The sequence below is a fragment of the Limulus polyphemus genome, unplaced genomic scaffold, assembly GCF_000517525.1.
Source record: "Limulus polyphemus unplaced genomic scaffold, Limulus_polyphemus-2.1.2 Scaffold2195, whole genome shotgun sequence".
Classification (NCBI taxonomy): Eukaryota; Metazoa; Arthropoda; class Merostomata; order Xiphosura; family Limulidae; genus Limulus; species Limulus polyphemus.
In genome coordinates, this window is record NW_013667805.1 from 140,669 (window position 1) to 153,182 (window position 12,514).

Genomic DNA, 12,514 nt, shown 5'->3' on the forward strand with positions numbered 1-12,514 from the left:
ATACCGAGAAGGTTACGAGAAGTTGTGCTGCGTCAATCCCATGTTACTTTAACAGGAGGACATCTCGGAGTTAAGAAGACACTGAGTCACATACGACACAGATTTTACTGGAAAGAGGTGGAAGAATGGTGCATGATGCAGTACATGTTGTGCTAAAAGGGGACCCAAGCATAAGGGATGTGCTCCAATGAAGTTATATCAAGTTGGCGAACCAATGGAAAGAGTAGCCATTGACAATCCTGATCCTCTGCCCCAAACTCGTGCTGGGAACAAGTACATTTGTGTGGTGATGGATTATTTCACCAAGTGGCCTGAGGCATATGCAATACCAAATCAGGAAGCTACAACTGTAGCTTCGGCTATTAGTGATTTCTTCTTCAGATTTGGTATGCCATATGAACTGCCTTCAGATCAAGGCCATAACTTTGAATCAGCTGTGTTCCATAAATTCTGCAAGTTGTTTGGCATACGAAAGACCAGGACAACTCCACTTCACCCACAGTCTGATGGAATAGTAGAAAAGTGCAATTGGACACTTGGACAGGAATTGGCAAAGTTTTGTAATAGCCGCCAAGATGACTGGGATGTCTTACTCCCTCCACTGTTGAAAGCCTATAGAACAGCAGAGCATGAAGCCACTGGATACACTCCAGCAAAGTTGATGTTCGGTCGGGAACTTTGGTTGACAGTGCATCTGTTAACAGGATGCCCACCTTATGAAGAGTTGCCTGAAAATGTGTCAGAATTCGTGAAAGTGTTATCGGAAAGGATGGATGATATTCACCATGAAGTGCATTCAAACTTGAAAACGTCTGCTGATTCGATGAAGTTATCTTATGATAAGATATCTACTGAAATCAGCTTTGTACCAGGAGACAAAGTGTGGTTGTATAATCCCAGGAAGACCAAATGGAAATCTCCTATGTTGTCTTCTCCATGGGAAGGCCCATGTGACATAGTGGATCGGCTCCCAGACGTGACTTTCCAGATATAATGTGGTCGGCGAGGTTAGCCAAAGGTGGTGCATGCGAACAGGCTTTGGCATTATCACGGTCCAGGACATTTCATTTGGGATGAAGTGAACAATGGATCAAATGACGCTGCTGAAGATGTGTCACCTGAAAAAGCCACTGTCGAAGAAGAAACTCTACTCGGTTTCGAGAAGGGAAACAGTGAAGCCCTTGGTGAAGGTAAAATTAAGAGACTTTGTTGAATTTTAATTTTGTGTTTATAAATTCTGTACATTTAATTAAGTTATTGTTAATTGTTTATTGGTTTAATGTAAGTGGCTATTGTTCGGGACGAACAATACTAGGGAAGTGGTAGTGTTATGACAGCGGGGGTCACGTGACCCTAGTAACACATCATATTCTCGAACGTTCACGTCCCTTCCTGAAGTCTCGAGAGGTTACTAGATATGAAGTATTCTTGTATATATTAGACCGGTAAGAACTGACGACAACAATGTAATGTAATGTAACTGAAGTGCAGACAGAGAGAGACTGACAAGTGAGTCGAGCACGTGAGTCGTTGTTGTGAATTATAGCGTGACTGTGGAAATTAAGTGTATTGCAAAGTTGTATTTAGAAAGAATAAACCAGTTTTATTTAAGAAAGGACTTGTATTGCTAAAGTTTTTCGGAAAGAAATTATACGGAAATTTAACTAACGACCAGAGACATAACATTATGATAAGAGATCTACTGAAGTCAGTTTTGTACCAGGAGACAATGTGTGGTTGTGTAATCCCAGGAATATCAAAGGGAAGACTCCTAAGTTGTCTTCTCCATGGGAAGGCCAATATGATATAGTGGATCGTCTCTCAGACGTGACTTTCCGAATAAAATGTGGTCGGCGAGGTAAGCCAAAGGTGGTGCATGCCATCAGGCTTTGGCATTATCACGGTCCAGGACATTTCAGTTGGGACGAAGTGAACAATGGAACAAAAGATGCCACTGAAGACGTGTCACCTGAAAAAGCTACTGTCAAAGAAGAAATTCTACCCGGTTTTGAGAAGGGAAACAGTGAAGCTCTTAATGAAGTTACTACCACTGATGTGACTATTACCGATAATAGGACGATTCCCGATGGAGCAGAATAACCCCACATGAAGCAGAAACTAACAAGATGGAGACCAGTTCGGAAGAAGATACTTCCTGTAAAATTAAGAGACTTTGGTGAATTTTAATTTTGTGTTTATAAATTCTATTTATTTAATTAAATTATTTTTAATTATCTATTGGTTTAATTTAAGTGGCTGTTGTTTGGGACGAACAATACCAAGGAAGTGGCAGTGTTACGACAGCGGAACTCACGTGACGCTGGTAACACGTAATGAGTATATAGAAGGATCCTGAAGGCTGGAGTGTTTGCCAGACGCCCTCTATTTTGTATATATAAGACCGACAAGAAGTGACGGGATAGATAATTGCAGACAGGCAGAGATAGAGATGGACAATTGAGTCAAGTGCGGTAGTGACCGTAAGTAAAGTGCGTGAATCGTTATGAATTATAGCGTGTGTTTAAGTTTAAGTGACTGTGGAAGTTAAGTGTATTACACAGTTGAATTGAGAAAGAATAAACTAGTTTTATTTAAGAAAGTACTTGTATCGCTGAAGTTTCTCAGGAAGAATTTCTACGAAAAATTAACAAACGACCACAGACGTAACAATACGCTAGAAATCACAGCAATTCAGAATCCCGATAACTTACCGTGAATACTGTTCGTTTTAACCATACATTCCATTTCCACTGGCTTTTCTCGCCAGGCTTATATACTAAAAACGAGGGCGTCTCGAACGCACTAGGAAATTCATGATCATTCGAGAAATTTCACGTACGTTACCAGCGTAACAATACACTTAACTACTGAAACTAAGTTTGAACATCAATCAGTATATTTCGTTGTTAAAGTTGAAAATGTGAGTCGTTATCGTTAAATTACGAATCGTTCGGTTGCACTCGTTCATGTGTATACCTTTTTTACCCATTTCTTGTACAAAGAGTAGAGTTAAAATCATAAATAATATTTATACACAAGTGCCAAAATACTATAATTAAAGATGGAGTTATTAAAGGCACGAAAAATTAATTGTTACCCTATAAATATCTTAATACTAGAAATAAACAACCTTATAACACCAAAATCAAGTAACTGAAGTTTGAAAAAATTATGAAATCGAAATACAAATACCTTGTGATTTTCCAATAACATAGAAGAATAATTTTACATATCTAGTATTTTTTTTCTTTTTGAAAATCCCGGGGGGAGGGCAAGTTACCTTTCTTGCCCCTTCCTGCGGGCGCTCATGGTTTCTGTATTAATGTCTTCTATACACCAATATGCACCACGGAAATTGAATATGGATATCTGTTCACTGAACTTTCATCGTATTAACAGTTTAAAAATACTCACATGTAACACAAGCCTCCTCCGAAGTTGAGCTGTTGCTGAACTTGTTTTGTTGCCTTTATAAAAAAAAAAAATGTTTATCGATACTATAAATATTCGAGTACTATAACCAATTTTAATTCAACACGCACAAAATTAATCTGAAACATAATATTTTCCTATGTAAAACAGTACAAAGGAATTTATTTGAAGAGTCACATATTAATTAACGAAAAGGACGTTGAGCAAATTTCGTACTTTAGCCCCAGATTGATGATTAACACATGAGACGAAGGGGCGTTTTTTTTTTTTTTAATAAACTGCGTAGCGCTTGTAGTATCGACCGTAAATACACTCTACAGTTTGAGAGGAAGTCTGCGAACGTTTTTTTTTATTTTTTATTACATTAATGTGTGAAAACGTTGAACCTTTACGCGCAATAATGATTGAAATATCAACGATTATGTTATTAATAACCAGTGTAGCTTGTGTTTTTTTACTGGTTATAGGGATAACGTTAATGATTTTAGCAAAACGATTGGGAATATTTTACCAGTTAAAGCATTCAGTAAGTAAGAAGTGTTATCACTTTATGAGTCATTGAATGTATCAATACGACATAGAAAATGAACAAGTATTAGTAAATTAAATTCTAAATTATTTATAATGTTTACAAGTTAAGTACAGCTAATTTATGCGTGTTTCTAAAAATGAAAATATTAAAGCGAGAGAGGCAGTACTAATACTAGTAATACTAACAGTTAAAATTTTGGTTATATTTATTGTCATTAAATTATATTTGACACTGTGTAAATATAGTATACTATAATATAGGCTCTGTCATGGAAATTTAGAAACAGTTTGTTTTAAAGCAAAGCCACATTGGACTATTTTTGTGTCCACCATGGAGAATTGAACCCTGGATTTTAGCATTGTAAATCCTTAAACTTACTGCCACCCCACTGGGGGACAGGACATTTAGAAAGCTACACTTTGCACACCTACCCTTTAGAAAAGTAAAAATTTGTATCCACCCTTTAATTTTATTTATATGATTGACTTTGCTTGCAATAGCAAATAATACAATAGAGATGTTTAAAGTTTTATATAGCCAACTCTAGCAAGTTATAAAATTAGATTACCATGCAGTGTTTTTGGTGCAGTGAAGGATTTTGATGTTTGTCTCTTAAACTGTTAAAGTAATACTTGTATTAAAATCCTTTGTTGCACAAAAACCAAAGTTATATGGTAATTTAATTTATAATAGAAATAATTGGTTGATCAACACATACTCTTTTGGAATTCTGAATGCATGTTAATTTTTCCATTGAATGTAATTAATATTAGTAGTTTAGGCTTCTGCTTTTTTTCTTGGTTGAGAAATGACCTTTATGGAATGAATGGTGCCCTTCTTTCACCATGATATTTCATATCTTCATATGATTGTTTTTCACCTATAAAAGTTAACAGTTATATGGTGTGTAGAAGAGAAATATTAATTTTCTTTTAACATAACATACAGACAACAAATAGAAGAGTAAAAATATAATCCACCCTTTATTTTTCAGGAATTCATCAATTCTCCTCTTAAACACCTGTGAGTTGCTAACTTTCTCTGAGCACTGTTGGAAAAATAGAATTTCTTACCTGGAGAATAGCCTGTCTTTTCTAAATATTAATCTTGTATCTTTTTGCTCTTTTATTTTCAGAATATAGTACAAAGAAATCAAAAGTCTTTATTCCATTGATTCCCTAGATAATGCTGTAAACTTCAGTAAGACCATCGCTCATTTGTCTCTTTCTCAAATAAGAATAAGATATTTTTACCTGTCTGAAGATTTCATCCCCAGAGTCATTGTAGTAGCCTTCCTCTGAACCCTTACCAATAAAACAATATCCTTTCTTCGGTATTGACTAAGGAAACCAAAATGGTACACAGTATTCCAAGTGAGGATTAATTAGTGATTTGTATAAAGAGTTAATTAACTTTTGTTTTTTTTTACTTGTGATCAGTATATCTATAAATATACCCTAAATTTCGATTAGCTTTATTAATAACAATAGAGCACTGTTTTGATGGCTTGAGTGACTTATCAGCAAATATGCCAAGATCTGTTTGTTTATTTGTTGTTGAGTGGATTCCCATCTATATTGAACAAGTGGTCCAAATTATGAAAACCCCACTGCATTACCTTGCAGTTACTCTAGATTATTTGACAGATATTTGTCCAAATTACCAATTGATTCAAGACATTCTATAAAAACTCAAAATTCTCAATACAGCTAGAAATGCCCAAGAGTTTAATGCCATCAATAAACTACTAATTTACTCATTACACCCTATCATTATCATTAATACATATAAAAGAAAGTAAAGGCCCAAGCACTGACCCATGGGTATTCTGTGGGGGATATCAGAATTGACCTGAACCATGTAAATATTGATACTTTGGTGGTAAGTAGGAAGACCAAAAGATTAAAAGTAGAAAAAGCACCAGTGCTAGACAGGTTTTTCTAGGGTTTTAAGCAAAATCAAAGATGGATATCTTAGCTTCTCCCTTTCATTTTTGGTAGGTCAAGAGAGGGTGCACAGTTGCATGAGGATTTGAGTAAGAGTTGCTAATGTTACTCTTATTTTTTAAATTTGATGATAAAAGTTGCATTGGAGGTTATAGGCCTATTATTCTTACTTTTGTAGTGAGAAAAATTCTAGAGTCATATATAAAAGCTTTTCAAAACTACTTAGTAACTTATTATAAATTAGTGGAGGTTGGGGAAAAACTGGTTAATTTGATGAGTAGTGGTTGGATGAGAGAAAATAAAAGATTGTTATTAATGAAGTCCATTCAAACTGGACTCTACTTATTAGTGGAGAATTTCATGTCAGTGCTTGGGCCTTTTCTCTTTTTTTATTACATTGACAGAAGCATAATTAGTAAATTATTAAAGTTTGCTGATGACATTATACCCTTGAGTATCTCTAGCTGTATTTATGATTTTGAATCAATTGGTAATTTGGAAAAGTATTTAGCAAATGACCTTTAATCAGTGCTGTACTGATGGTTGATGGTGCCCTATGTGAAATATATATTTGGCACTCCCAACTCAACTCATTACTTTATTTTGTTGGTCTATCGGGCAGTTGGTGCTTCCTTTGAGTTGGAGCACTAACCACGATATGGTCTTATCTTTAATTATCTTAAGTTCAAGGTTATGTACTTGAGTTATAGTTTGGATCACATGTGTAATAGACTTGAGACCCAACTCAATAGTGTGATTACAGAAAAAGTACCTTGGTATATTGGTGGATAATCAATCACTCAAGCCAACAAAACGGTGTTTTGTTGCTAGAAATAAAGCCAATAGTATTTTAGGGTCCATTTATAGACATATTGATTGGAAGTCAAAGAGGTAATTATCTATATAGAAATTACTCATTAGGCTTCACTTAGAAAATTGGATATAGATTTGGTTTTCTTACCTAAGAATTACTGGAAATGGTTCATAAGAGGTCTTCTAATAAGTTCTAGGATAATTCCAGGAATGAAAGGGATGGGATATTATACAGGAATTGATTAAAATCTCAACCTTTATCTTGAGAAAAGAAGGGTAAGAGAGTAATCTTATTGAAGCTTACAAGATTATCTTATGGATCAATACTATAAAGGCCTCTGATTTACTAGTGTTATATTTTGAAGATGACAGAATGAAAGGACACAAGTTTAAGATTTGGAAAAGACAGGCTAGGTTCTAATCAAAATGGTATTATTTTTCTAACAGGGTGACTGACTTTTGGATGAGTTCCAATCAAATGTAGTGGAGGACAGGACTTTACAGCTACTTTAGAGTAAACATCTGTACTTTTCTGAAAAGTGAATGGTGATTTAAGTCTTTAATTTATGCAAGGGTGGATGTGAAAGTACGGACTTGAAGGACAATTGGTCTGTTGTTTTCCATTAAGTTGTGTTATGTTAAATTACAATAAGGTGTAGTCAGTCAAATCATGCCAAGAATTGATAAAGCTTGGGTTTAGTTTATTTTGTAACATATGCCACTTGAATGTATATGTAGCTTTATGTAAGAGTATTGAAGTCTTTGTTGTACACCTGATGGAATATTAGGGATTTATCATTTGCTGTATTGATTGATGGAAGCCCTACAAAGTTCTTCCCTGTGTATTTTTTTTCATTGTCATCTAAGTTTTGTTTACACTCTTCTGTTATGGAGATGAATTCCATTACTGATTTTTTACACTTCAATAGCAATACTTGTTAAAAAATACTTTGAAATGATTTTCATCTCTGCCTTCACAACCATCTTCTTACTTTGTTGATTTAAAAAAAATAACAAATGTGTCATTGTACCTAATGCAATATATGATCTACATGAACATGAAATAGGATCTTGATTTTACTGAGTTATTAAAAAAATTGATGTCTACATTGAGCACGACAGAAAGAAATATTTTGAACATATATATGAATTAGTATTATATTTTTACAGCATTTTAAAATTTACTTCTTTTTATATTTTTTTGTCTTATTTCTTAGGTTCATGACACTTCAGAGAGGCATGGAGGAGAACTAGTTGCACAGACACTAAAAGTGAGTCCAAACACTGTTGAATGTTTATTTCAGGAGAATAAGCTTTAAAAAAATTGTTTTTTAGAATATATAAGAGTTGATATAAAATGTTAAAAGCTTTTAGAGTTCTTGTTGCTGATGTGTCATAACTATGTTTTCGTGCAGTTATATATTCTGTAACATAAGATATTTTAATAGTTAATTCTGTTAGAAGATAGTGGCATAAGATATTAAAAAAGGAATAAAATGTATGTTTTTGTTGGATATACAAAACTGTTTAGTGTAAGCATTATTATTTAATTTATTAGGTTATTTGATATTAAATGATTATTCACTTTTCATAACAAGAGAGTTGAAAGTAATTATTTTAAAGGTAATAGTTATGACAAGTTTGGTTGAATAACTTGGTAAGAGTCATACGTCATACGTAAGAGTCATACGTAAGAGTCATGTGTGTGTGGTTCAATTGTTGTAGTACTGTTGATGCTAAATTACTCAAATCTTCTGTATTTTTCTTGTTACCTTTGGTGATTATTTTTATCGTATAGTTTCGCTCATGTAGTTTATAGAAAGTTCAAAGCCTCAGTAAACAAGGTATATATTTAGGTGACTAATGAGTGCAAGTAAGAAGTGAAGTGAAAGTAAATTTCAGTTAGAGAAAAGTTACTTAGTGAAAGATAACGTGAAGTTCGCCGGCATGGGAGTGATTAGCCTTTGCAGGTGATATTTTAAAGTGAGTTTCACAGATTAACAGAGATAAGGAGAATAATTTGTATTGTCAAAGGGTGTTCTAAAGTAATTGAACCCATATGTGTGGACGTTGATGAAAGGGGACTATTATTTAAAGTTTGAGATACAACTGTGGTAATCCTCGAGGTAATTTAAGTGAATTTATTGCAGATTGTATAGTAAGAAACAGAATACAAAAAATAATTCATCTTGTCAATTGGATTCTAAAGTAATTGAATCAGTCTGTGTGGACCTTTGACAAGAAAAGAGAATTATTTAGAGTTTTAGATACAACTGTGATATTCTATAGTGTAAAAAATTTTTATACATACATATGACTTGTTTTGAATATTTATATTATTTTAAAACAAGTGGATTGTGTACTATCTGTTTATTGTTCGAATTATTGCCAACAAGTCAAAAATTTTTATGGTAGAAGAATCCCAGCCCACATATACATAAAACTTGAACAGTTTTTAATTATTATTTCCAGTGTAAAATCTTTACACTGGTTAATAAAGTAGTACATGTGAGGTATATGAATATATATAATGTGATTCTATCTTGTAGCATTACAATATTTTATTTTAAATTCAGCCTTTGTTCTGAATATGTGTAAATAACACATACCATGTGTTCAAGAAACTATTAAGTTAATCTTGTTTCAAGTTACCTTTGATCCTTTGTTCTTGAAATAGGTAATACCTATTACTACCCAGGTAGAACATTTATTAATATGTTGCTGTGTAAGGATATTGACAATATTGTCCTTGAGAGGTTGTACTGGCCACGTGTAGTGGTTATGGTCTCACTTATGTTGTAATGAAAATGATTTATCACTTTGATAATGCATGTCACTCTGGATAAATTCAAGGTTTCTTGGAAACTAAGGAACCTGGCAGGTGGTAGTCTGAAACGTTATTTTCAACTGGTTAGTCATTTCTAGAACTTGGTATTGATTGATTAATTCTGAGAGAAGCTACTTAGAGTGATCATCCAAAGTAGGTGCTTTGCAAGTGCAGTACACACTGTGTTTGTGTTTAGTGTTGAATTAAAATTGTTCATTTCGTGTATTACTTGTTTTCAGTCTTGTTACTTCATTTTATATCACCTTAGTTAAGTAAAAGTTTTAGTTAAACTTTTTAATTGATATCTAGAATGAATCTCCTGTTATTTAACTCTCTGAAAGCTTAAACATGTATATATACAATTTATATGCATATATTCAATCCACATGAATGTACCACAGAGTTGATAGGTGGTAGCAAGTTTGATGCCATGGCTGCAGGATATAGTTATTGTGGAGTGCACTGATAGCTACTGATGATTGTATTGCTCTTCATTTGTGCTCTCATGCCATTAAGTTTAAAAAGACCTCTGGTTAAACAAATTATATTGTTGACAACTACAAGAACTCATGACCTAGAGGGAGATTTGACCATGGAGGGTAGTTGGTTTTCTGAGAAAGTAGTCAGTCTAAGAGAAATCCTCTCCTGGAAATTGGATTTTTGCTGATTCTTTGAATAATGTCATTGTGATCTATGAGCAGTGACAGAGAACTGCCAACAGCTGAAGTGCTCAGATTAGTTGATCAAGTTCTTATCCTGAGGAGTGACCTTTGTGCAAGGGAAACACAAACTGATGATCATTGTGGTGGTTTAGCATCTGATGAGTCAGAGTGGTGGATGGTCTGTACAGGACTCTTAGACCTATAGCAACCAGAGTGTCTCAATTCCAGCTTTAGTCAAAGCCACCCAGAGCTGAAGTAAGACTTGAGAAGCACCATTGGTGAACACTTTATATCAATTGGAGTCATCTTCCCAACAACTGAAATGGTGGATGCCAAACCAGAAACGTGTGGCATGAGGCAGTGGTGAGCTTACCCAAACTAGAAGGTATACTGCCAAAGTGAACATGATTCATGGAGGAGCATGAGGTTGGGCATAGACAACAGATGAGCTACCTAGAGCACCTCATTTTTCTACCACCTTGCATCAGGAACCTGTCATTCTTCCAAATATCAAGGTGCTTGAGAGCATCTACCATGCTGAGCTGACAATTTTGAGGATATCTCAGTCTGAATATGACTGAGAAGTCAGGTAGGAGCATTTCTCATTACAAACATGAGTCCCCATGAGCAAAACAGATCACTCCATCAACATTTAGAGGCACAGCAAAATAAGACTTGGACTTTTTCCTGAAACACTTCAAGGAGTCAACTACTTGGACTCAAGACCGAGCTGCTCAACATGTAAACCTTAGTCTAGACAGTCCAGCACTAGACTTTGTGAAGCATTTGGATATGTGGAGCAACTCTGAGACTGTAAGACAGTCATAACCAAATTGCACCAAAAGTTTAACCTAGTGGGAAAACAAACCAATCTGTTAGTGTGATTTCAAAGTATGGAGAAATGGTGTTACTGAAAGCTTGACCCCCCTCTTATGTGGATGATCTGCACCATTTGCATCGTAAAAAAAATCTATCTTACACAGGCCTCAGCAGATTAGAATGATATCCTAGTAGACAAGTTTGTGAAAGGGGTACTTTGTGAGATGATATGACATCACATGGGTGTCAGACACCCATACTGAAGCAATTTCTGTTATGATGCAATATGAAGTATTATATTTGAATTGCATGCAGGAGAGGAACAAGCCTATAGTAAAAATTGTAGTGACTTCACCTAGGACAGACCATCCTTCTCAGGCATCAACATCGTTGCAGGTTTGGACTCAGCTGAGGGTTAATCAAGCACCCAAAAATTCTGGAACTGCAATGTAGCCAAAATGGTATCCAGTGAACAAGCAGGGCTATCTCATTTCTCCCATGGTGTATATGTTGCAACACCTACCACTGATGCCTCCACCCAAATGTCATTCTGGAAGGGAGGAGCAAAGTACATGCTTTGCCTTTGGAGCATTGGGTCAATTTACACCGAACTGCTCTTACCTCATCAAACAGCAGGGTAGACAAGGCTATCAGTTTCAGTCAATGGTACAACATGTTCAAGAGAGCTAACAGCAGGCAGTGAATACTGCAGATGTAACTCTGGGAAACTAGAGGGGTCCAACTTGGAGCTGGCCACTGACTTGGGAGAGTGCAACAAATTGCTTGCACTATAAAGTGAGGTGGGCTTTCAGGGCTCGGTGGGTCTTGGTATGTGCTTGCATGAGTATATAGGTAAGACATAGAGTTCCTAGTTGATACAGGAGTAGCCAGAACACTGGTAGGTCTTGTGGTATATCAGATGCTCCAAGTAAAACCACCTCTTGGGTCTTTTGACATGAACTCTGTCCTGGCAAATGGAGGTAAAATAGATATGTAGGAGAGGTCTTTCTCTAACTCTGTCTTGGAGAGCTTGCTTCAGAGCAAAGGTAATTGTCACCAACATCAGTTCTGGCATTGGCTTTCTTGGGATGGATGTGGTGTGAAGTTTATCAGTCAGTTTCACCAATGCACTAGGTGAACTGATATTCTGTGGTAGTTATCCAGTGTCAGACAGGTGGATCCAAGGAACAGGGGAAATGCATTAGTGTATGTGGGGAAGGAACTCTTAGTACCCCCATTTACAATAATTATGTTCCACGATGAACTTTGGACAATGTCTAGTGCATCAGTTCTGTGTATTGCAATTATTGATCCTACACATGAAATTAGCTGTTTCCTGTCCAAAAAGCAATCAACATTAGCTTGGGCAGTTATTCCAAGGACAATGGAGCTCCATGTTGTTTTGTGATTATGAAAAATTGGTTATCCAATATTAGAATGATTATCAGTACAGTTAGTGAAGTGAGGATAATCAATGCTAGAA

At 35.3% G+C, this 12,514-nt stretch overlaps 2 protein-coding genes across 2 annotated transcripts in view; one reads left to right on the plus strand and one right to left on the minus strand.

Annotated features, from left to right (window-relative positions):
- Positions 1 to 3,530, minus strand: part of LOC106466228 (E3 ubiquitin-protein ligase TRAIP-like) — an 81,716-nt gene extending 78,186 nt beyond the window's left edge. The window contains exon 1 of the mRNA XM_022394211.1: positions 3,415 to 3,530. The gene's annotated coding sequence lies outside the window, so the exon portion shown is untranslated. The remainder of the gene's footprint in view (positions 1 to 3,414) is intronic.
- A 188-nt stretch (positions 3,531 to 3,718) lies between these two features.
- The window catches only part of LOC106466229 (acetolactate synthase-like protein), a gene marked incomplete at its 3' end in the record, with an annotated part of 55,320 nt that continues 46,524 nt past the window's right edge, over positions 3,719 to 12,514 (plus strand). The window contains exons 1-2 of the mRNA XM_013926480.2: positions 3,719 to 3,958; positions 7,941 to 7,994. Coding sequence (XP_013781934.1) covers positions 3,800 to 3,958; positions 7,941 to 7,994 — 213 coding nt within the window. The remainder of the gene's footprint in view (positions 3,959 to 7,940; positions 7,995 to 12,514) is intronic.